Source organism: Lactuca sativa, chromosome 8 (assembly GCF_002870075.4).
Source record: "Lactuca sativa cultivar Salinas chromosome 8, Lsat_Salinas_v11, whole genome shotgun sequence".
Classification (NCBI taxonomy): Eukaryota; Viridiplantae; Streptophyta; class Magnoliopsida; order Asterales; family Asteraceae; genus Lactuca; species Lactuca sativa.
The window spans coordinates 129824935-129851539 of NC_056630.2; the positions used below are offsets into that span (position 1 = coordinate 129824935).

Sequence of the window (26605 nt, forward strand, 5' to 3'; positions counted from 1 at the left end):
ATAGTGACATGTCTTAGGAATTTTCATTCTTCTGTTCAAAACATACATTTCTCTGGGTTTAATTTCATGTTCACTACCCTTAGGTTTGCAAAAGTTTTCGCTATGTCTTTTAAAAAATGGTCGTCATCCCGACTTTTGATGATCATGTCGTCGACATACACTTCAATATTCCTGCTCACTTGTGGCTTGAAGACTTTTTCTGCTAGCCTTTGGTATGTCATTCCTGCATTTTTTAGTCCAAACGACATTTTTGTATAGCAAAATGTTCCTCTGTCCATATTAAAGGAGGTTTTCTCCTCATCTCCTTTATGCATGTGTATCTGGTGGCACCCTTTGTTAGCATCCAATAAACTCTTCCATTTGTGTCCATGCAAAGACTCTATCTTTTCATTTATCTACGACAATAGGTAGCAATATTTTGGGCATGCTTTATTTAAGTTTGTGAAATCGACACATATCATCCACTGTCCATCTTCTTTCATGACCAATACCAGATTTGCTAACTAAGACGGGAAAAGTGATTCTCTTACTATCTACGCACTGACTAGCTTGTCTACTTCATCGTTTATTGCTTTATTTCTATCTTTGGACCGCCCTCTTTCTTTTGACGAATTGGTTTGTTTCCTGGGATGTCATTTAGTTTATGTTCGATTTGTACCCTTAGTATATCGGTCATGTTGGATGACTGTCAAGAAAATACATCAATACTTTCTTTTAACAACTTTGTTAATCCTCTCTTAGCGTATTAGGTAATCCTTCCCCAATCCGTATTCCTTGTTCTAGGTATCTGTCATTTATTACAACTTCCTTTGTTCCGACTTGTGTTAGTTGTAACCCTGACGTTGTTATGTCTGCTCCATCTGTTATAAATGTTGCCATGGATGTTCCTAAGGGCTTGCTATAGATTTTCGCATAACCGCTTGGTATCTTGAACCAAATTAAACTGTGAATCATTGATACAATGGTTTCAAATTTCTTCATGACACTCCTCCCAAATATGATGTTTTATAATGATAACGACTGTATGATTGTGAAATCTAACATCTGCGTATTTTTGGCTTGTGTTAACTGGTCTCTTAAATTCAACGGGACTGATAATATTCCTATAGGTCATACTAAATGTCCCGTGGAGCTCATTAAATGCCCTGCTGGTTGTTTGAGATTTTTCTTTATTTGCACTGTTAGTTTCTTACAAAACAATGTTCATACATGATCTCGGTTGAGCTTTCGTTGTATAGGTGAATACCTATGTCATGTATGTGCTTGTATATGAGTATCAGTTCGTCTCTATGGCGCTGGGAGATATGACTTTGCTATATGTTAAACATATTGTGTAGACATGTAGTGGCGTCATTCTCCCCACGTGGTGAAATTTGATTTTCCCTGGTCGGGTCGTGGTCATATTGCATAGGTCGTATTATCTTATATAGTAAATGGTTTTGGGTGTCTGCGTCGTATTGTCTTGGACTTCGTCTAATCAGCATCCGAGAAGTCACACTGCATAAGATAAGCAACTACTAGGTTAAAAAGTCATACCGAGGGTTGGACACCGGTATTGCTCTCTGATGCCTAAGTTAGATGGCAAATGTATATATTGCTATGGATTACTTATGATACTTCCTCTTTAATTCATACCTTTCCACCGTTCCACTAAGAGTATTTATAGGATTCTCCAAACCTTTTGGTATAAGGTTGTGACCGGTCTTTTGTTATTGTCCGGTTAATGAGGAGTTACACCTTTTGTCATTCTTTTATTAATTTATTGCTCCGGATGTTCCTTTTGCATGAACCCTGGGATGTGTTTCGCATGCCATCTTTTATCGTTATGATATTAGTGATGTCTCACGGATTTAGTTGTGATCGACCTGTCCCTTGTTGGTTCGGGAATTTATGTGACATCCCCAAAATCTTGGCCAGAAAAGACCGTTTTTCATTTATGCTTTTAAAATATTTTCAGAGTAAATCCTTTTGATTTGAAAGAGTTGCAGAATTTGTTCCCAAAAACAAAACATGATAAAACAATGTTTACCAAAGCATTTCATAAAAGAAATGTATTTTTCATTATATAATCAAAACTCGGGGTGTCATGTTCCGATACAGACCAATAAGCATAAACGATAACATTACAAGTCATTCAACAAATATATACATATACAGACTTGTAAACAAAACAATTGATGGTTCATCCATCTCATGCCCTCGCGCCACTTCCTGTAATACAAATAAAACTGAGTGGGTCAGGCTTGGGAGCCTGGTGAGCATATAGGGTTTTCAACCCACAATAAATAATCATATTTAATTTCCACCAACCAACAATAACCCAATTACCCATTCCCGTTATTCTCACTTTATGTTCCTAAAACAACTAACATAAGGGACCTAGTCTAAGAATATTTCATCGGGGCGACAACACATGCTTCGGGGGTACCTCAACAATATAAGTCAAATAAGGCAACCATGACGGAGATGGAGTACAATGAATGAACACCCAAGTTCATTAACACCTACAGGTGGCGAACCTGCTAATGTTTCCACAAGACTGTCTAGAATAGCCCGTGGTCGTCATCTAAACTCCGCTAGATGACTAAATCAAACAACAACGAGGCCTCTCATCTGTTTATTACACACCAACTATCTACCCATGTTCTACCTAACATATTAGTAGATAAAGATATACATTTTTATACATAGATAAAAACCTGTATAGCATGCTTTGATCAACACATATTTCACATAACAGATGAGGCACACACACACATAACACATATTTCATAGAGAATAACTCAGATCTATGAGATAGAAGAGAGTGAATATACATTCACACATATAACAACAAAATATATACACATAGCACGTATTTTATATATAATACTTTATAATAATGTGTTGGAAGAAGGTAACTACACACTCACACTTATAAACAACAATATACTTAATACACTCGAACCAAACTTGTATTATTATCGTGTTTATGAAAGGTAGTATACACTCACCTGATCAGAAGATGATCGGACAGCACTATGACTTGCAGAAGTAGTAATCCTCAGCAGATCTGAAAGATCTTCACAAAAATCGAACTTCTCGCGGGCAGAGCTTCGGCTCGGGAACCGCACTTCTCGGGATCTTCGGGATCTCGGGACTTGTCTCGGGGCTCGAGTATGATACTGGGGCTTCGGGATATTTCTGGCATGCAAAACGATGCAAAACGGGAGAGAGAAGAGAGAAAATAAGCAAAAGACTCGGCTGCCTTCGGATCCTATTTATAGGAGGCTGGAGCCTCGGAGTACGCGGGGCGTACTGCAGTACGCGGCGCGTACTGCTTCCGAAATCGTCATTGCATGCGTCATCCGAGCCACTTGCTGCGAGTGTCGACACCTTCGGAGTACGCGGGGCATACACGAGTACGCGGGGCGTACCTCGGATCAGACTGGTGACTCCTTCGGATAATGCTTCCGAATTAAAGATTAAAAATAAATACAAATTATTTAATAAACTTCGGAAATTCATATCTTCTTCATACGAACTCCGTTTTCAACGTTCTTTATATCCACGCGAAGGTGAGACTACGCTCTACAACTTTCGTTTAGATTCCGTCGGCTAATTTCGACTTTATTTTTATTATTTATTTTTAATAGGCCGCGACAGAAAAACTTCGTTATAAATTCATAACTTCTTCGTTTGACGTCCGTTCTCGCCTAACTTTTTATCGCTTTGATACCAACAACGAGACCTTTGATCCTCGTTTAGATTGCTTCGGCTAAAAACTGCTCGATCTCAAATCGAGTATTTCGGGCTGCACACCGCTAAGCCGAAACTTCGATAAATCATAACTTTCTCATACGAAGTCAGATTTGGGCATTCTATGTATATTCGGAAACCTCGTTTCAACTACTACAACATTATTCAAAGATATTAAATTTATTTTACACTTAAATTTTGACGCTTATTTTTATTCTTAATTAATCAAACCACATAATTAAGCAATTAAGCACAAAACACATAATACTCAAATAATACAATCTTATTATTTTCAAAACGGGTTACAAAGGTTAACCTAGACTATTACATTGCTAAAAATGGCAAGCCCGGAAACACAGGCGTTACAATTTATGTATGATCACCTTGTCCGAGATTCGCTCATGATGAGTTATATTTGTAAGTTTTTGATTTTGTTTAGCCGACTTGGTGGGTGCGGACCGGTATTGGGCTTGGTTGGATTACTGGCACGGGTACACCATTAGTGGTGTTGGTTGGGTAATAGGTGATTTGGTTAGTGAGTTTTTCTTATTATTTTAAATTGTTTTTTGATTTATATGATCATTATTTTATTATTTTAATTAAAAAATTAAGTGGCTCAGATTTGTTCTCGTATTCTCAACTTTATAATTGTTCTCATTTGAATGTCAAAAAGCGCTGGCAAACAATAGAAAGCGTTGCTTGGAATTAGAAAGTATTGAAAGACATCTGAAAGCATTGCTACGAATAGAAAATGATGGCAAGAGAAATAAAATGTTCCATGCAGGAATAATGTGCCCCATTCATGGTAAAAGCACTCCAATATGCATGGCAGGTGGCCATGCACAACCCTCAAGGTTGAACATTCTTGAAACAACTGTATGACGTTTTGTGATTGGTTGATTCCATTTATGGCTAAATTATGGATATACTTGACCCATTAGAATTAAGGTATCAACGCTTGCCGATAAATAATCACTCCCTCTTTATCAACATGTGTGAGTGTATAATGTAGATCAATATGTGCGAGTGTATAGTGTGTGTTAATATACATAGATTTCAAGAGAGCAATCATTTTGAGGTTGAGAGCATATTTTTTTTGGAGTAGTTTGTTAGTGAAAGAGATTCTTTTTTTGTTTGAGAGTTAAGTGTGGTGCACTCTTTGGTGAGTGATTGTAATTGTTTTGAAAGTTTAATAAAATTTTCTCACTCGTTCGCCTATGGACATAGGTTACATCGACTAAACCACATTAAATACAATGTTCCGTTTTATAATATTTTTTTTTCGATTATTATTTTTCGGAAGTTTATTCCATGCTTTTACCAAAGCCTTTTATTGTTTGTTTGTATGAAGATGTTTAATTTTTTTTTTGCTGAATCCCAACAGAAATCCATACATCACTAATAATCACCATCTACATATCCTCAAAAGTATTCAACGTTGCTCGTTTTTAAGGCATATGAATACACAATGTATTAATTTCACACATATATCTTCCTGTCTACTGGGTTTGTAACTAGATTATGATCTTTAAAAACAAGTTGAATAATGATATATATTATGTTTTGGTTTTACATGCCACACTACATAACGTAGAGATTAAAATTAAAAAGAAAGTGATTGAAGATTAAAGGAAAGCATGGACATGGGGTACTAATACTCCATGCATACGTTATTGATACTATTAATTAACAAGATTAGTGCTTGTCTTTGACAATGGTGACGGGACAAGGTGCATTAGTGATCAAATAGTTTGTCACACTTCCCAATATTATCCTGCAATACAACAATCGTACACGGCACAAATGTTATATTTCATAATAGTCTATAAATTTGATGTATTTCTTTTAGTTGAATATAGTGAGTGTTTATAGATGTGGTAATTCCGAACAATAAAACCCCGAATTACATTATTATTTATTTCTACCGGGTTAAATGGATATCCACTTAAAATATTATATCTATAAATACGCCGAATTATGCTCTCTGTGGTTTTTAACTTTTTATATCCTCAACTTTCATCATTTAAAAATTAGAAAAATGTTAAATTTATTGAATAAAAATATATATCTTTAAACATGGCGTTGTACATATCTAGAAAGGATTAATATCTATGTTTGACCATCATTATTGTGGATATATTCTCATTCAAAGGTTGTATAGATAAGGTATTTAAATTAATTATTTTCAATATATTATTTTTTTCAAAAAAATATATTGGCTTACAATACATTGTTATGAAATAAAAAACAAAAAAAATACCAAAGCGGAAATATATGCCAGTTTTTTTCTTTTCAAATATATGTAGATGCATTAAAGAATTAGACAAGAAATAGGAAGGTACCTCTGAAGAGCAGTGAGTCCTCTGCTTCCCATGACCAATGTATCCAGCTTTAGATCTTCAATCCCTTGAATCAGCTTCTCCCTTGCATCTCCCCAATACAATTTGGTCACGACATGAATCTAATCGCGAACATATTACAAATAATTTAGTCAAGGAATTTGATCAACCCGGCCAAATTAATGTCATAAATTTCATGATTTTGTTCTTATCAATCACTTCTTACACAACTTCTAACTCGGATCATATTAGTTTGATTAAAATTCGAAGTAAATAATTAGCTTCCGATTACGAAATATAAACTAAAGCCTAAAGGATAAACCATTTATTATGGAGCATTAGACTGTGGAAGTTTCAAACAAATGGTTGAAGTTTGATACAAATGATCTAAAAGCCTGAGTTTAAATTCGATGCCAACAGTCAAACGAATTTGGTGAACTATGAAGTTCATCGGACTTGGCATCCGGTTTGGATCTGATAAAATAAGTTTCATATTAAAGTTATATTGAACTGGAAATCTATAAATCTAGATCAAAAGTTTGAATCGAGAAAAACGAAATGTTTGAATGAGGATCGAAGATGATGCAAAGTGAAAACCTCTTTTTGTCTAGCTCCGGTGTCAAGCATGTCAAGAACATCAATATCCGTCTTCACGTCGTACTTGGCCATCACTTCCGGCTCACGGAACTCGACCAACGGAATCAAGGCTAATCAGTGATCTCCCACAGAAAAATAAATCAATCCGCCGTTTACAAACAAAATACAAATAATAGAATGAGCAAATGATGGATCGGATCTTACGAGAGCCAGATGTGGTCCAGAGTTTGTTACGGGATTCATCACTGGAAGGAGATTTTATATGGATGATGTAGAACGTATCACCTTTGTCAGCTAAGTTATCGATTGCCCATTGCAAAGCAGCCTTGCTGCTCTTGGAGAAATCCATCGCCACACCAACCTTCCGATCCTTCACCATTTTCTTTCTGAGATCAAAAACACTAAATCTGAAGAAGAGTTTAAAAAAGAGTTTACCAAAACTAGTGGAAGCAAAACTGGGATTTTCTACTTAATCTTTGTTATTAAATAACTTCATCCGCTTTCGTGTCTGACTTGTGTCTAATTGACTTATAAATAGAGTGAATTACATGAATGGTCCTTTAGCTTCGGGCTTTAGAATTTATTTGATTGGGCTTGGACACACTTTGCGCAGTTTTGAAATTGGGCCTTGGGAGGAAGAGGCCCAATAGGACATGAATTAAGGTTTGGATCTTGGAATCATAATGTAATCCAATTTATGTTGTGAGATAGGGAGAAGAGTTCACGGGTCATTCGCTGAGTACAATTTGCACCCACAGTTTGATGCGAGTCTCCTTTCGTAGAATTCGTGGATTGAAGGCACCAATGCCGGCCCACTAGTTATGATATAGCATAATGATTGTCTTTGTGATAATTATCGGTTGTGTATGTATTGTTTGATGATTCTGTGAATTATGTGTGATATTATGTGGTAGTGGTAGATGGTGAAATAGACCCGGTGTCCGGTTGAAATAGACCGAAGGGGCAAGTCGAGCACCCATATATGCTCGACATTATCCAGTTGAAATAGACCAAAGGGGCAGGTTGAACACCCATATATGCTCGATAGTATCCGGTTGAAATAGATCGAAGGGGTAAGCCAGAACCCGGATATGTTTGACAATATGTTTGTTTTGTATGTGGAATGGTGGGGGAACTCACTAAGCTTTGTGCTTACAGTTTCAGTTTATGTTTTAGGTACTACCAACTCGAAGAGAAAGGGGTCGGCATGATTGCATCACATCACACTATGATTTTTCGTAGTAGAGATTTTGGGACTTATGCTCTGATACTATCATCACACCCTTTCGCATTATCATCAGCGACCAATGACGTTAATTCAGAAGTATCATTTTCATTCAGTCCTTTCTTTACAAAAACTTGATTCGGAACAGTTTGTACTTTAGGAAAAACAGTTGCTTCTTCTTTCAAAACTTTTGAACTTTTATTTTCAAAAACTCGAACAAATTCGATTGAGTTTTTAGAAATTAAATTTTTCTTTGGTTCATCATAATTTTGTACAAAAGCAAAACAATGAATTTTATCCTCTACGGATATTTCACTCATTTTACTTTCATCGAATTCAGAAATATTCTCAGAATCAAGAGTATTTTCTAAATTCAATTTCTTGCATACTAAGTCATATTTCTGCATATCACTTAACTTGATTTCTTTTTTATCCTTTTCAGTTAAAACCTTTTTCAACATGTTTTTATGTTCTTTGGACTGGATATATTCTTCTATTTTCTCAAGTCCAACCCTATAAGAATCTGAAACATCATCTAAAGAAACAATTGATTCACATTTATAGCATTCAACATCAATTTCATCTTCTTTTAATTCAATAAAAGGTAAAATCATTTTATGCAAACCTTTACCAATTTCACAATCCAAATGAAGCTAAGTAATATTAAAATATAAACGTTTAGTGATCAAACAAAAAAAATTTCTCTGTTTCAACAGTTACTCTATTGTCTCTCTTAAGAATAATAATATCATCTCTTGATCTAGTAAGCTCTACTTCCGATTCTTCTATTTTTATTCTTCTCTCGTCATTCTTAAAAGTTAACCATTCATATTAGAATTACTTATACGAGTTCTTTTTAAGCTGTCACTAAAATCAGAAATCGTATAACGTAAATCTTTTAATTTAGAATCATAACGTGATGAATGAATATTAAATGATTTAAGAATTGAATGTACCTTATCGACCACCTTCACGCACTCCTTCACTTGATCCGTAACAGTTTTTGCAACAAAACAACTCTCTGATGCTTTTCCACCATCAGTCGCATATCCCCTTGGTTTTGAATTGCCACAATGAACCATCAAGCACTTGCTGCATAACCTTCCTTCTTAGACTTCACCACAAAACACCTGCCATGGTTTGGTTTCCTTACCTCATTGTCCTCAAAGTCTGTAGACCACACTTTAACTCTACCATCGTCACTTTCCTCTTGCACTATTAGCACCGGTTTCGTAGCCGATGAATTTTTCTTCCGAAGCTCTTCTATCTTCTGAGCGTAGTAAGCTTCATCTTTAACATTCTCCTTCTTCTCATTCTGTCTTAACAACATGCATTCTTTCGTAAAATGATTCTTGCCATGACAATAGTTACAGTTGTAACCAGAATCGCCTAGTAGTTTCTTTTCCTTCTTTTCCTCGTCATTCTGAGAGTTCTTAAAACCCTCCTCTCTTGGCTTTTCGGAACTTGAGTTTCCCTGCTTGTATTTGTTTCTTAATCGAGATAAATTCTTCTTAAAGAATTTCTTTCGGTTTGACACCATCAACACCTTGTCTTCTTTTGAGAGTTCATCATCCGAAAAGTCAGATTCAAAATCATCAACTGTTGACTTCTTATGTTTAGCAACGAGCGCCACACTAGAGGCAAGTTTTGCTTCCTTAGTAACCTCATCTTCGTGAGACTTCAGAATACCCAAGAGTTTTGCCAACGAATAGCTTTTGAATTGTCTGTGTGCTTTAACAGTGGAAACTATAGCATTCCATTCGGATCTGAGACCATTCATAAACATGACCTTCTGTTCATTATCTCGTCACTCAAGATTGTATTTAAGCATTCTGCTTAACAGGTGATTGAAGCAATTGGCTATCTTTTCTAAGTTCTCATCCGGTTTTTGCACAAAAGAACCAAATTTCAACAAAAGAGTCGTCTGCACAGAATGTTGCAAGTCATCATCACCTTAATACAATTCCTTTATTATATTCCAAATTCCTTTAGCTGTATCACATGTACTAACAAGACGGAATGTGTCAGGAATAAGAGCAAATCGAATAATTCTCATTGCTTTTAGGTTGCACATTAGATTGATCTTCTCATCAGTTTCAGGGCTGTCTGCAATGATTGCATCATAATCCTTCGGGATTTTGACTTCTTTCTTCATTATCGAATACGTGTATGGTTCTTCTATTATTGCATGCCATATTGTAGATCCATGTTCTTCGATTCCCAATCTATAATCTTTGAAGTGAAGCGCCCAAAACTCATAGTCTTCTGGAAAAGGATATGAATCCTTGTAGATGAACCAATGTTACTAGGGACATTGAAAGAAAGAGAATGAAGATCACCGTGAGCCATAATAACAAGAAATAAACAAAAGAAAAATATAGAGCCAGATGTGTAAACTAGAATCGATTTCAAGGGTAAACTAGAGATCTGGATCTGGAATTTACAATCGATTGAGACGATTGAGACAACAAGAACATATCTATGAAAATCGTAAAACCTTAATACAAAATCCAATACTCGTCAGAAGAATAGAGAATTAATTACACTATCTCCTACTCTGATACCAATGGTGGGAACAATAATGATCGATAGATTCTATATTAATGAGATGAATAAATGATATGAAACAATAATGATCAAAAGTGTGTGGAATGATTATATTTATCATAGCTCTAGAAGAGTTCTTAAAAACAGAACTTTTCTGTGAGAGTTCAAAAGTTGTAACCCTAAAGGTACATGCATGCTATTTATAGAGATTATTTAGAGACTAAAACTGAACATGGACATGCCCATTTCAGACTAAGAAAACCATAATAACATACATTTGACACAACCCTTTATTAGACCTAACAGGAACTAGGAAGATCTTGGACATATCGAATCTTCGAATTCCTCCGTCAGCAGGATTTGATGAATATCTTGGTGTAGCTCCAATTTTTAGGGCTCATGTTTGAAGTCATCATCGTATTCGAGTGCAAGATTACCAACATTTACGGATAGTCATGGATTATGGTTTCCTGTTATTAGTAAGACGATGCAAGGTCAGGGAGGTTTTGGTCAATTCCGATTGTGGATTGCGGTCATCATAGGTATGGTTCAAGTGATTTTGTCCGTATGGAAGTTGGGTATAGTATAGAGTTTTTAGATTTCAGGTAAAGTAGTTAGTGCTTCTCTTTATTGGTTAAGTGTGGCATGTCGATATTCGTTTTTTCTTCAGGACCTGTGATTTCTGCTAAGTTTTGGTTTAGTGGCGGTGCCAGAAGGTGATCGTCTATGCGAGGTGATTTTTTAGCCTTGTATCGGACTTAGGTAGTTCAGATGGTATTGAATTATGCTATAGAGTAAGTTGTAAGGACGAATTTCAAGCAGAAAATCTAATTTTTTTTTGGGGGGGGGGGAAGAATTTTAACAACCATTTCTTAGAATGGTTTATGTAAAGACTTAACAGGATCAAAAATGGAGTTTTTGGCAAAAACTCTTTGCCATGACGTGGCGCAAGGATGGCCATGACGCGACAAGGCTGAAATGATTGTGTCCTCTTGATTCTTCCTATGAGGAGGTGAGTGAACGGTGACGAAGTGGCGATTGTTTCGGCCCAAGCCCATAATTTTAAGTTTTCCTCCATATTTAAGCCTTTAACCTCAGGATTAGGGTATCATTTTGAGCCTCCATCACCTCCAAGAAGCTTGGATAAAACCCTAATAACCTCTCCTCCATATTTGAGCTTACCTTTGGTAATTTGGTGCATTTCGAAGGAAGAATAAGACCCTTGTGGTGTAGAGAACCTCTTCGCAAGCTTAGAGATTTCATTTAAGCAACTTCTGGACCTTTGTGAGTTTCCTTTTTTTGATCTTGTTGGTTAGCCTCTTATAGATCTAGGTTATCGTGCTTCTTCTTCATGTTCATGATGTTTTGTGTGGTTAGATTCAATAAAGTTGGCAACTTTATTGATCAGTGAGGTGCTGTAACATCCTGAGTTCAGGAGTTCAAATTCAGGGTTCAAAGTGTAAATGTGAAAGAGCAACTCGGCGAGTAGGGTCGCGATTCTGGTCACGTGTTAAGTGGCCAACTCGGCGAGTCGGCGGCTGGACTCGACGAGTTGGTGTTTTGTGGAGAAAACCCTAATTTCGGAGGATGAGCCCTATATAAAGGACATTATACCCTCTCCCCACCCTCTTTACCCTTTCTTGAAGTCCAGAAAACGCTAGGGAGCATTTGTGAGTGGTTTGAGAGCATTTTAACCTTGGAGAAGAGATTTTGGAAGAGATCTTGGAGAATTAAGAGGCTTGGAGCAAAGGGCTTTGCTAGGATTTAGATTTCTCTTCTGTTGGAGTTTCCTTTTGAGGTATTATTTCGTTGCTTGGGCTTTTATTCTTCATTTTGAGGTTTTTGGAAAAGATAGCATGTGGTGTTTTGAGTTGGAGGTTAGATCTGAGGTTGCTACCTCAGATCTGGAATGGAGAAGGTCTAGAGTGCATTAAATTCCCTGTTCTTGAGTGATTGGTGAAGCCATCTTGTCCCAAAACCTAACCCTAGAGTGTTATATGCTTATATCTCTTTGGATTCACGTAAAGTTTGCCACTTTACATGATGGATGGGTTGTAGAAGGGTAGATCTATGGTTTGGATCATTTGCATGGCCTGGAAAGCTTCTGTATGGATTAAGATCTAGAGGTACTCAGCGAGTCACAAAGGTGTACTCGGCGAGTTGCTTGAAGATGGGCAAGAACTCGGCGAGTTGGAAGAACAACTCGGCGAGTTGGTTAAAGATAGCCTTGGACTCGGCGAGTCTGGTCGTGAGGTCCTAACCTTCTTCTGGTTGAGCCGTGAATTGGTGAGTCAAGGGAGGACTCGGTGAGTTGAGTGCGAGGGGACTCAGAGTTGTAGGACTCGGCGAGTAGGGTCAACTAGGAGGGTTGACTTTGACTGAGGACTTTGAATTTGACCAAGAGTTGACCAGTTGACCTTCAGGAGTATTTTGGTTGTTATTAGTGATTACTGGTTTCGGTGATTCAGTAGGTGGAGTTCGTGATGCTGGTCAGAGCAGTGTGGACTGTTCTTCAGTCGGCAGTAGCAGGTGAGTCTTCTCACTATGCTTTACCTAGAGTGATAACATAGTTATGTGATAGAGATATTATATGCTATCTATGTGATGTGTGGCACTGCATTATTTCTATGTGATTTATGTTGTGTATATATCAGAGTGAGGACCGGAAGGTCCACAGAGCTAGGACCAGAGGGTCCGCAGAGTTAGGGCCCAAGGGCCCATAACGTTATAGCCTCGAGTGACTAATATAGGTTATATGTGGTATTTTTAGAATTATGTGCCAGAGTATTTGTATGTTGTTTATGTGTTGAGATTTATTGTGATATGTGATTCAGAGTTCTCGGAGTTAGGACCCTAGGGTCCATAGAGTTAGGGCCAGAGGACCCACCAAGAGTTGGGACTGGAGGGTCCCACTGAGACACACTGACTAGAAGGTCAACAAAGTTATAGCCTTGAGTGGCTAATATGTGTTAGAGTGGTATTTTGGGGAACTCACTAAGCTTCGTACTTACAGTGTTTTGTGTTATGTGTTTCAGGTTTTCTCCGGATCACGGGACGACACCGGCTCGATTGTACACACCAGAGGAAGCGGTTGTTTTGAAGATCCTGGTTTATTGATTGATTGAACAAAAGAGTCATGTATTGTAATTTTTACAAAATGGGATTTTTATGAAAAGTATTAAAGAGAAAAGTAATTTTAAATGAAAAATTTGTTTTGAAAAATTTTGGTGTTACAAGTTGGTATCAGAGCCTTGGTTTGAGGGATTCGGATGCACCTTCGGGTAAATCTGAACTCAAACTGAGGAAGTAAGAAAAGTTTTCAAAGAAATGAAATTCTAAAAGTGAATAAGAGTTCAAAGAGAAAGCGAGAAAGAGCAGTGTGTACAATTAGCCAGAGCCCGAACGGTGATTTCCCAAAATACCCTTAGTTTTGTGTTATGAGATATTTATGATACATTTTATGAGATATTATGCATGCTAGAGGCATGCTAGGTATTTCATATCTTAGGACTAGAGTGGCCTGATTTGTGATGCCTTAGCCTAGGAGTTGCTGTTATATGTGTTGTGCTTTTGAGTATAAGTGAGAGTATTCAGTTGGAATCCTCTTAGGGGATTTGAGTAGAGGAGTAACCTAGGAGAGACGCCTAGATGAGTATTGTGGTGCTTTTGAGAATGAGCAGAGCAGGCGGAGTCATCACCCAGGGTGAGTTCTATGTATTCTTCGATGCCCGAATGCTGCTTGCTTCGTGCTTTGTGGAACTCTCGATGATGGGAGTCATCTACCAAGTCAATATGACGATATTCAGGAGGTAGATGGCTAGCATCATTAGGAGCTCTTCAACAGCTGATGGCGGAGAAGTGGGAGTGACCTTAGCCAGATGAGTACGCTGGCGGAGTAGAGCATTTCGCTGAGGAGTAAGCACGTGTGGCAGAATTAGTGAACGAGAAGGTTGAGCAACTACTTAGGGACTCTGGAATGGTCCGTGTGGAGAGTATGGGTAGATGTGGCAGGTAGTATGGGCCCGTACTACCGAAAGCAGAGGACCCATACTCGATACAGGGAGTATTATGAAGGTTCTAAGTGGCAGACTGAGGAGTGATGTTATGGTTCGAGTACCATACATCGGAGCAGATTGGGGAGTAATGTCATGGATCGGGTTCCATGATTGGTAGCTGATTGAGTGGTGGTTCCGTGGTTTGAATACCATGATTTGCATCAGATCGAGAGGTGATGTTGTGGTTCGAGTACCTTGACCCGTGACAATAGTGTTATTGGTTCTACCAGTTACCCGTGGTGATTGGTTAGACCGAGATTGGAGGTGAAAGAGTATGGGGCTAGAGGGCCATGATGGATGAGTTTTAGTGAGGTATCCCTTAATGAGGAAATAGAATTAGCCCCGAGGGATTGCTGATGAGATGACAATTGGAGTTGCAAGACTCAGGAAGGAGTAGAGATGACAGTTATAGAGGATTACAGCCTGAGTTGAGTAACCATCCGATAGAAGAGATGTCACCTTCTGTGATCTAAGTGGTGCTATTTCCGTTTCTAGTGAGAAACATAAGAGGTGTGAGATTTCAGTTTGGGGTTTTAGGAGTAAAACCCTGCGGATTGACATTTATGTCGATTTTCCTCCAGTGTATAAGGCAGCATGTCTTCCGCGAGGTAAGGATATATCGTGGGCATGTAGTCGGTTGGGACTGAGGTGGTCAAGGACCACGTTGCACCCTATTTGAGTATAGTAGGGTATGTGGTAGTAGTATCAGTGGGCAATCCAGTTGAGTATATCAGGGCGGCGGCTTTTCTGTCTATGATGGATATTGAGTATGGGAGTGGAGTCCCAGTTCTTGTGAGGATTCAAGTTATGGAACTTGGGTAGAGTAGTCGAGGGTGAGGATTACGTTGAATTATGGTTTCAGTCTAAGAGTCAGTGATCTTACTGGACAGTTGAGGTATTCGGTATTGGAATGGTATGAGGCTTCGAATGGCTAGAGACAGTCGCGATGAGAATCCCTGAGGATTTCTTCGGAGATTTAGGGTATTTGAAGTTTCTTGATCTCTAAGTGGGGGAGAACTGGGTATTTTATTGAGGGAACCAGAGATTGTGCAAGGGGTTGGATACAGGAATCTGGTGGTGACCAGGGCCGTTTCAAGGGGAAGACTCATAATGGTGGTACGGGCAGTCAAGAACTTCTGGTTCGAAGTATGGATTGCATATATCCCTTTTTGGATGGATAGGGGATTATCGAGCGACCAATTTCCAGGCCAGTGTGTGTATTTCTTGCATGGATTTTGAGCAGTAGGGGAAAAGGGTTTCAGAGGATCACCAGCGTATTCTGAAGCGTTAGCGCTTTCTTTGTTTCCAATTGAGTGTTCGGGTACACTGAGGGTGCACACTGGGAAATGGAGAATTATTTATGGAGTTTAGAGGAAATGAATTGTTGTATCTGTATGGTGCTGGGAGTAGGAGAGCAGTGTTTGAGGCAGGATATCGTGATGTCCGTAGTGGTGATCCGTGTTGACCGGGAATAATGTCCCGATTTCGGAGTTATTTAGAGCCTTGAGTTTGAGACGACCAGTGGTATATCATGTATCTACGGTTCCAGTGGGAGCCCTTCGAGTATTGACAACAAGAGGGATTATTTTAGAAGATGGATCTCCGCAGAGGTAAGTAATTTTGTTATAGTGGTTGTTGCCAGAGTCTGTGATGCATATGTGGGACAAGTGTATGTAGCTATCTATGATAGTCTACGGGCATGAGTGAGTGGACATAGTGTGGCGTTGGGATGAGTTGAGAGTATGGGGTGAAGCTATGGGGAGCCGTAGTATTCACTAGTCAGAGGGTGTTGTGATGCTACGGGGAGCCGTAGTATTCACAAGTCAGAGAGAGGGAGTCGTGGTACTACGGGGAGCTATAGTACCCACTTGACAGTTGGTGTTGTGGTGCTACGGGGAGCCGTAGTACTCACTAGTCAGAGGCCGTCGTGTTATTTCAGGGAGCCGTAATACTCACTAGACGGCAAGAGAGTGTGATGTTGGGGTGTTCCCCTATCAGTGTTTGATGCAGAAGAGTTGTAGGCTTGAGCAGCCTTAGTATAGAGTTTTGGAGCCTGGTGGTAGAACCAAGGGTGGAACTGGGGGTCAGAGTTGAGTCGATCCTCGGTTGGATTGTATTTTCGTATGAGGAAAAGAGAATTTTGTGACTTGTGAGTCACTGGGCCGGGATTGTGGTCACGGGGAGGAAGCTAGTGAGATATTTTGGATCACGTTATAGGTGATATTTGGGGGTTCAGCTATGGAATCAAAAGCTGAACTGGTACTCAGTATCGAAGTGGGATATGAGAAATGAGCTAGAGTTTTTCATGGGGATATCTGAGGACACTTCAGAGCGAGCGGACAATTCAGACGCTCGAGGACATGCTTCGGGCATGTGTTTTAATTTCGGAGGGAGTTGGGACACGTATTTGCTCTTGGCCGAGTTTTCTATACAATAGCCATCATTCGAGCATTGGTATGCCACCTTTTGAGCTGTTGTATAGGAGGAGGTGTCAGACCCCTCCCCATTTGCTGGGGTGAGGTAGCGAATGGACCCGAGAGTCCTTACGAGCAGATCCAGAACATGTGCGATACATGGAGTAGTGGCAAGGTTGACAAGTGGATTTCCTTGGGTAAGAAAAGAGAAAGGTATGTAACCCCGGGAGGGAGTGTTGGTTCACGGAAGTGAAAGCAGTAGTGAGAATGGATGATTTGGAGTATGGTGGTTGAACACTGTGTCTGTGCCAGTGGTATGGAAGCACATCCGAGTTGGGTGTCTGTTGAGGTTGCGGAAGAATCTCCGGTGGTTTAGAACCAGAGGAGTTCGGAAGGAGATGCAAGAATAGAGCCTTGGATTTAAGTATGGTTGTGATCTGGAGGTTATGTTTATAGTGGTAATTCATCCTGGGGACGTCTGTTGGTATCGTCAGTGTGTCGGGTTTTTCCAAACCAAGGATGTAGAGCAGGCTCAACATGTGTATGTGATTTCGATGGAGAGCTCATGGGAGTTGCTCAAGGGCTGCAAGGTGTGTCATCCTGTCAGCGGAAGGAAAAGAGTTAGATTCCGAAAGGAAGCGGGATAAGTCCCAGCAGTCGGCACCGGTTCAAGATCCGGTGGTTCGGGGTGATATCGAGCTTGGTAAGGGCTTAATGATTGTTGTGATTTGGAGTGATGAAAGTATCATTGGGTGATCATTTGGCTAATAAGGGTTGTAATCAGAGAAAGAAGCCGATGGCCGACTCGATTCTATTGCCGCGACTCTGTGAGAAGGAGTCAGACCTTATAGGGGTTTGGTAACAATGTTTGAAGGAACCTGGTCTGGTTAATGCCAGGAGGTGCATTGCGAGAGTAGTTCTAGAGTTTTGTGCCTCATGCTTTGAGGATGAAGCCTAATTTAAGTAGGGGAGAATTGTAACATCCCGAGTTTGGGAGTGCAAATTTAGGGTTCAAAGTGTAAATGTGAAAGAGCAACTCGGCGATTCCATGGGTGGACTCGGCGAGTAGGGTCGCGATTCTGGTCGCGTGTTAAGTGGCCAACTCGGCGAGTCGGCGGCTGGACTCGGCGAGTTGGTGCTGTGTGGAGAAAACCCTAATTTCGGAGGATGAGCCCTATATAAAGGACATTATACCCTCTTCCCAGCCTCTTTACCCTCTCTTGAAGTCCAGAAAACCCTAGGGAGCGTTTGTGAGTGGTATGAGAGCATTTGAACCTTGGAGAAGAGATTTTGGAAGAGATCTTGGACAATTAAGAGGCTTGGAGCAAGGGGCTTTGCTAGGATTCGGATTTCTCTTCTGTTGGAGTTTCATTTTGAGGTATTATTTCGTTGCTCTGGCTTTTATTCTTCATTTTGAGGTTTTTGGAAAAGATAGCATGTGGTGTTTTGAGTTGGAGGTTAGATCTGAGGTTGCTACCTCAGATCTGGAATGGAGAAGGTCTAGAGTGCATTAAAGTCCCTATTCTTGAGTGATTGGTGAAGCCATCTTGTCCCAAACCCTAATCCTAGAGTGTTATATGCATATATCTCTTTGGATTCACGTAAAGTTTGCCACTTTACGTGATTGATGGGTTGTAGAAGGGTAGATCTATGGTTTGGATCATTTGCATGGCCTGGAAAGCTTTTGTATGGATTAAGATCTAGAGGTACTCGCGAGTCACAAAGGTGTACTCGGCGAGTTGCTTGAAGATGGGCAGGAACTCGGCGAGTTGAAAGAACAACTCGACGAGTTGGTTGAAGATAGCCTTGGACTTGGCGAGTCTGGTCGTGAGGTCCTAACCTTCTTCTGGTTGAGCCGTGAATCGGCGAGTCAAGGGAGGACTCGGTGAGTTGAGTGCGAGGGGACTCAGAGTTGTGGGACTCGGCGAGTCTCGGGGTGACTCGGCGAGTAGGGTCAACCAGGAGGGTTGACTTTGACTGAGGACTTTGACTTTGACCAATAGTTGACCAGTTGACTTCCAGGAGTATTTTGGTTGTTATTAGTGATTATTGGTTTTGGTGATTCAGTAGGTGGAGTTCGAGACGCTGGTCGGAGTAGCGTGGACTGTTCTTCAGTCGGCAGTAGCAGGTGAGTCTTCTCACTATGCTTTACCTAGAGTGGTAACATAGTTATGTGATAGAGATATTATATGCTATCGATGTGATGTATGGCACTTCATTATTTCTATGTGATTTATGTTGTGTGTATATCAGAGTGAGGACCGGATGGTCCACAGAGCTAGGACCAGAGGGTCCGCTGAGTTAGGGCCCAAGGGCCCATAGAGTTATAGCCTCGAGTGGCTAATATAGGTTATATGTGGTATTTTTAGAATTATGTGCCAGAGTATTTGTATGTTGTTTATGTGTTGAGATTTACTGTGATATGTGATTCAGAGTTCTCAGAGTTAGGACCCTTGGGTCCATAAAGTTAGGGCTAGAGGGCCTACCGAGAGTTGGAACTGGAGGGTCCCACTGAGACACACTGACTAGAAGGTCAACAGAGTTATAGCCTTGAGTGGCTAATATGTGTTAGAGTGGTATTTTGAATAACTCACTAAGCTTCGTGCTTATAATGTTTTGTGTTATGTGTTTCAGGTTTTCTCCGGATCACAGGATGGCACTGGCTCGATTGTACACACCAGAGGAAGCAGTTGTTTTGAAGATCATGGTTTATTGATTGATTGAACAAAAGAGTCATGTATTGTAATTTTTACAAAATGGGATTTTTATGAAAAGTATTAAAGAGAAAAGTAATTTTAAATGAAAATTTTGTTTTGAAAAATTTCGGCGTTACAGGTGCCTAGATAGTTAGATTGTAACGTCCCAAAAACGGTGATAAAATTTTCATTTAAAGTCTATCATATCATTCATTAATTGTTCAAAATCAACACCGAGTCATAATATTCAAAACATCAGAGTATAATTATCTTAAATGCGGAAATCACGAGGGGAGGATGTTGCGCCATCACGCCGAGCCCTTCCCTTTTAAACGAGAAGTACCTAAAACCATACATATAAACTATAAGCAGCAGTGTTCTAAAAGGCGCGCCATGGCGCGCGCCAAGGTGCGCCATGGCGTGAGGCGTGGCTTCGCCATTACGAAAAGTTTCATAACGTTGATGTTAGGCGTGACGCATGGCAAGGCGTGATATGGCATGCCATGGCACGTGTTTTTTTCGTTTGAGACATAGTTTTTTGCTCTTTTTTATGTCTTTTCAAATCGGAGATACAAGTATTGTGGTTTTTGTTAACTCTTTGTTATTAGTTATTGATCTAACACTTCTAAAAAGTAGTTATATTTAATATAAATTTATATTTATGTGGTAATTTAATTTTAAATTAATACAAAATCGCCGTGTTACATCACGCCTTGAAAAACGTCATGGCTCGCCATGGCTCGTTTAGCTTGAGGCTTGGCCTTGCCGCCACGCCACGCCTCACGCTATTTAGAACCTTGATAAGCACAAAACTTAGTGAGTTCCCTAATTTACCACATACCAATCATACAACTGGGCTTAACCCTTGGGTATAATCCAATCCAATATACATATATGGGACCCGCCCTAGGGTATATTACAACCCGATCAACATATATAGGCCTCGCCAAGGGGCCTCGCCTAGGGGTCTATTTCAACCCGAACATACTGTAGTGGGCCCCACCCTGGGTCTATTTCAACCCAAATATACTATAGTGGCCCCCCTCCCTGGGGTATATTTCAACCCAACATACAGTCACATATAAACCACATAGTAACTATCATTCTGAGTATTTGAGTATTGGGTCGGCATTGGTGGCTTCGACCTATGGACATAGTGAGAAACCTTACCTCACAGACAGATGAGTAAACTAAATAACACACCACTCCGAGATCAACTCTACTAGTCACCTTAATAAATCCAGTGACACAAACACAACATACATATCAAAATACCTAAAATAGCCCTAGGTCAATCCTTAATCAAAATCCAAGTCAAAGTCAACTAAGTCAACCGAGTTGACTCAGTGAGTATGTTCGACGCACTCGTTACGTACACGGGCCGTATTACATGATTGACCAATGTCCGGGAGCTAACAACGTATACGCTTTGTACCCCTTGGTACGCCTAGTGTACGCGGATGATCACCACTGTAACCATTAAATTCTTAATCGTTAAGCACTTATGTCAAAAATCTTGACCTAGCCTCAAGAAGATGTCCTTAACCATAAAGTTTTCAACTTTATTGTTTATCATGTCTATTAAAACCTTATGTCCAAAAACCCTAGCTTCTTTACCCATTAAGACAACCTTGCTCATGCATGTGAAGAAACTAATGACCAAGAACACATTTTTATGACTTAACACACCCTAAAACATCTTAAAGGATAACTCAAACGTCTTGGAGTATCTCCTACTCACAAAGATCAATTTTGGGACAAAAAGGTGACAACTTTGAGCTAAAACTAGATCCAAAAGAAATATACATCATGGTTGAAGCTTTTTACCACCAAAAGATGCACCAAGGTAAGTAGATGCTCGATCCAATGCCTTGAGTGAAACACCACACCCTCAAGGTTCTGCCTTCTACTCCAAAAACTCTAAAATGACACCAAAAAGGATCTTCAAGATTCACAATCCACTCACACACTTTAGGTTTTCAAAATAAGGAAAAGTGATGAAGATAAGAGGGTGCATGAGACCATAAAGGTGCATAAATAGGGTCCAAACCTTAAAAATTAGGGTTTGCACCCTAGCTACGTACGCCCTGCATAATAAGAATACGCCCAGTGTACGCAAGGAATGGCCAAAATTACGAAAATGTCATTGGGGACCAATCTTGCAAACAAATCTTAACTCAAGGTTCAAAAGCGAATACCTAAAAATTAGATGTTACAAATCACCCCATTTGAACTATACTTCATCCTCAAAGTCTACTGTCGCAAATAAATTGGGGTAGTGCTCTCGCATCTCCACCTCAGGCTCCCATGTCCATTCAGAACCCTTACGATGTTGCCACTAGACCTTGACCAGGGACACTTCTTTGTTATGGATAGACTTCGTCTTCTGATCTGAGATCGCCACCGGTCTCCATATAATTAAGGCGATCATCAACCTGAATATCATCAAGAGGAACAACTGCAAACTCATCGGCCACACACTTCTAAAACTGAGACACATGGAAGGTGTTATGGATCTGGATGAGCACATCAGGCAAATCCAGCCGATATGCAACTTTGCCTACCTAGCTCAAAATCCTAAAAGGTCCAATGAATATGGGGCCCAGCTTGCCCCGCTTTCAAAATGTGACAACCGTCAAATTAAAAGTCAAAAAGTCAAAGTCAAAGCCAAATTAACTCGTTAAACCGGTCAAACATAATTAGTACTTGTATGCCAAAAGTTATTCTATGTATAAAATGTGCATTTGTATGTCAAGGATTCAAGTGTTTCAGATATTCTAAGTGTTAATAATGTAAAAACCCTACGAAGGGAGTTCAACGCATCAAAACACGACTATGGAGCCTTTTGGGGACTCAAAATAATCATAAACGAAGTATAACGGGGTCTACAAACCTTGCATTGCGAGGTGATACAATAATAATGGCTAAAATGAATTATCTCCCAAATCTCTTCAAGTATGTTAAATCTTTCCCAAATCTATCCAAGTATGTGAAATCTCTCCCAAATCTCTCCAAGTATGTGAAATCTCTCCCAAATCTCTCTAAGTATGTGAAATCTCTCCCAAATCTCTCCAAGTATGTGAAATCTCTCCCAAATCTCTCCAAGTATGTGAAAACTCTCCCAAATCTCTCCAAGTATGTGAAATCTCTCCTAAATCTCTCCAATTATGTGAAATCTCTGCCAAATCTCTCTAAGTATGTGAAATCTCTCCAAGTATGTGAAATCTCTCAAAATATGTGAAATCTCTCCCAAATCTCTCCAATTATGTGAAATCTCTCCAAATATGTGAAATCTCTCCCAAATCTCTCCAAGCATGAAATCTCTCCCAAATCTCTCCATGTATGTGAAATCTCTCCCAAAATCTCTCTCAAACTTTTTATAGTCATCCTAGTCATCCCGACCCTTAACTCAGTCAAAAATCACGCAAAATGGAAAGATTTCTTGAAAAATAGCTAATTAGAGCCGAAACCCTTCTTAGGAAGCGAAACCCCTCTTAGGAACCGATCATCTTAGGAGTCGAACCTCTTAAAAGCCAAAACCCTCATGTCGGAGCCGAACATGTCAAAAGCGAACCCTCCTCAGGACCGAACTTGCAAGAAGCCAACATGCATCTCGGACCGAAGCTCAGCAGACCGAGACCTCGGACCTTCGGTCCCTCCCCTTCGCACCTTCGGTCCTTACTCCTCCTCTCAGTTCCTTCTTTCCCTTCTCTCGGTTCTCACTTCCTTAGAGCCGAACCTCGCAGGTTCGGTCCATAATGCCCTGTTTTCGACTACTTTCGCCTCCTAAGCCCGTTTTTTACGGGATTTTTTCACCAATTTCATATTTTTACCATTTTTAACCCCCAGAACTCATATTTTATTTATTTATCAAGGATTTATTAATTAAAAATCATTATTTTATATTAAGAGGATATTTACCTCACAAGTGTGTCAAGTGTGCCCACTTGCCTTCCATGTGTCATCCTCTCATTAGCCCAACCTTATCCACATCACACAAACGAAGGTAAACATCATTTCAACCTTGCCACTTGCTCCAACGACCTCTATATAAAGAAATCCCTAGAGGATTTCTTTGTTCACTTTGATCAAATCAAACACTTATACACTTCTCAAAATTTCAAAAGAGCCTCTTTTTCTCTCTACTTCCAACCACTTTTTGGAAGTGTTCTTGAGCTATTACTTCACTTTTTGGTAAGTATTTACTCTAAACTAAAGTTTTATTCCATGTTTTCATAACATCTTTGAATCATATACACCCATTTTAACACGAAAAATCGTTCTTAGGATCATCCAAACTTTCATGTGTTCATCAAGTGTTCTTGACTTGATACTCCTCGTCTTCGACCTTCCACTCTTCCAAGAATTACTCAAGGTGAGTTCATCCCCCTAGATTTTTCCTGTTTTCTTTAGTTTTCAGGGGGGGGGGGGGGGGGGAATACATGTTAAAACACCAAAACATATTTGAAACTTAACTTGACAGCTTACAACATAAAAGTTGTGACCTGTCCACAAACTGTTTTACGCAACTTAAACTTAATATTTTTTAAAACTGTTTAATATGCAAATATTTCAGGTTTATACCTTTAAAGTGACTACTTACACATCTCCTTACGATTTTTCTACAATGTATAGTGATTTTTACAAAATTGCCTGTCACTGTAGCAACGTATTCGGACCAGTTTGTGAAAATGAACGTTTTCACACTGGTTTGAGACCACCAAAAATTATAAGAATTTTTATGAACATAGTAGAATCTGTTTCCAAACTCTCAGAGTTTACGGACTCGGTTTTCGACTTATGATGATTCTTCTTTAAATATTATAAAATAGGGATAATAGAGAGTAAAATTACCAAAAACAAGTTTAAGAGTTATTCACACTTTGTAACATTCGAGCAAATTACGTAATACTAGGGTTAAGTATACTTGTATTTTATTGCCATTTTATTTCACTAAGGAATAAAAATCATAACTATAAAGGTTTTACATCATAACAAAACATTCATGCTAAACTATAATAGGTATAGTTTGTTAGTCACATTTACCTACACAAAAAGGAAAACACATAATTTTACAAACAAAAAGGGATTTTGGTTGCTTAATACGTAAACTTGTTAATGAATAAATTTGTGAGGTATTCTCCTTCGGGGTACTCCTAAGTACCACATAAAATTCCTGTAGTTATAATCAGAATCTCTTGTAGGGAGAGCGTGATAGTTGTGTATAGATTTATATTGGGTCTGACAAACCCGCACCTAAGTTGCTTGCAACAGCTAGACCGGCAGGTCTGTGGTGACAAGTGTCATAACAATTCCGATGCCTGAAGAGCGTCGAGTACGAGGTCTTTGAGTTTTAGCATGGTTATAACAACTCACATGGGGTATTAACAAAACATAAAGTTTACGGTGACTTAAGAACCATACACACATACACACACACCCAAAGGAGTTTTATGCACATTTAAAACCATGTATACTATTTTAAGTACGGTAATTTACTTACAAAAGTGGAGTCTTAATACATTAAAGACTACAAACTATCCTTTTGAAAATACAAAATCTACCAGGTTAAGCGTCATCACTGGCAAAGTGAGGACATCTTCAAACTAGTTTTCTTAATAGCAAAACTACACACTTGTAAACTAAGTATGGTGCTTATACTTACATATTTCAACCTTGGTTCAATAAAGGCTATAACACACTTTATGGAAAATATAGGCTTTTCTGGAAACATTAGGGACTTACGAACCACACAAAAAGGGGTTTTATGCACGTACAAAACTACATCTACTATTTTAAGTATGGAGATTTACTTACGAAAATAGCGTCTTAGTAACCACGTAGTGGATCCATTCGATCTAAAAACTTTACTAATAGGTACACACCGAGAAATCGCACCACGAGCGTATTTTGCTTACTAGTCTTTCGAATTTTGAAGCGTTCTTTAATAACATGAGAAACACAAATATAACTTGGCCTTAAGACTCTAAGGCAACAATTCATTTTTCCAAAGAATAAAAGGACGTATCTCTTTTACAACAAAAATACTTATGCACTCACCAGCTTTAATGTTGATACTCTTTCAAACTACTTGTATTCTTAGGAAATTAGTAAGTCAAGTATGCATACAGGTTTCGAGAAGACGGAGCATCATAGTGCCAAGTCTTAGTTTTGTTGTTTGCTTTTGAAAGTTAAACTTATGTAAAACAATTATAATGTAAAGTATATGTTATCAATGAAATGGTTGTTGTTGCTTTGATTACTATTGTACAATTGTTTTGATGTTGGGCATGACGTCCTCCGCCTCCAAATGTTTCCGCCGTTCCGGTTTGGGGGTGTTACAGATTGGTATCAGAGCATTGTTTATAGTGAACTAAGTATATCAACCTAGAAAAGATATACAACTATAAATACAATGGGGCCAAAGTGCTCTGACTAAAATTATACTTTTAAAATATAACAATATTTTTACGAAAGTATACATACACGCATATATTTATTTATATATGTACATACTAGAGCAAGTATAACAAGAAGAACAAAACAAAAGTATTTAGAGGTTGGACACTACAGTCCAACCTAGACAGTTATGTAATCATATCTGGGATAAATATAGCCTGATCAACTATATTTATTCAAGATACGACAAACATGTGTTTAGGAGTGATAGTGGTGTGTCAATGGAACTAAAACTTACCAATACTACATAAAGGAATACTAAAATCGAACATAAAGATTTAAAACATTATAGGAGTATTTTATGAAACCATGCAATATGCAACAAATCTAAAAACTCATCAGCTTCGCATATCAAGAAGCTCAAGAATCCATCATACAACTAAAATACTATGGGAGTATTTGAGGTTCTATAACTAACTTATATGAAAACTAATAAGACCCTGACTGGATGGTTTATGATTTTGGAGTGTATACTCTCAGAGTTATATATAATTGAGATTTTATAGACTTAGAATCTGTGATCTTCACTCTACTT

General features: G+C 39.0%; 1 protein-coding gene across 1 annotated transcript; it reads right to left on the reverse strand.

The window, feature by feature from the left end:
• Positions 1-5265: 5265 nt before the first annotated feature.
• On the reverse strand, positions 5266-7181 carry LOC111917063 (universal stress protein PHOS32). The gene is made up of 4 exons (XM_023912720.3): positions 6879-7181; positions 6675-6784; positions 6081-6199; positions 5266-5512 (listed from the first exon to the last, which is right to left on the reverse strand). The coding sequence occupies exons 1-4, from the start codon at positions 7051-7053 to the stop codon at positions 5434-5436; spliced, it is 483 nt and encodes a 160-aa protein (XP_023768488.1). The 5' UTR covers positions 7054-7181; the 3' UTR covers positions 5266-5433.
• Positions 7182-26605: the final 19424 nt, after the last annotated feature.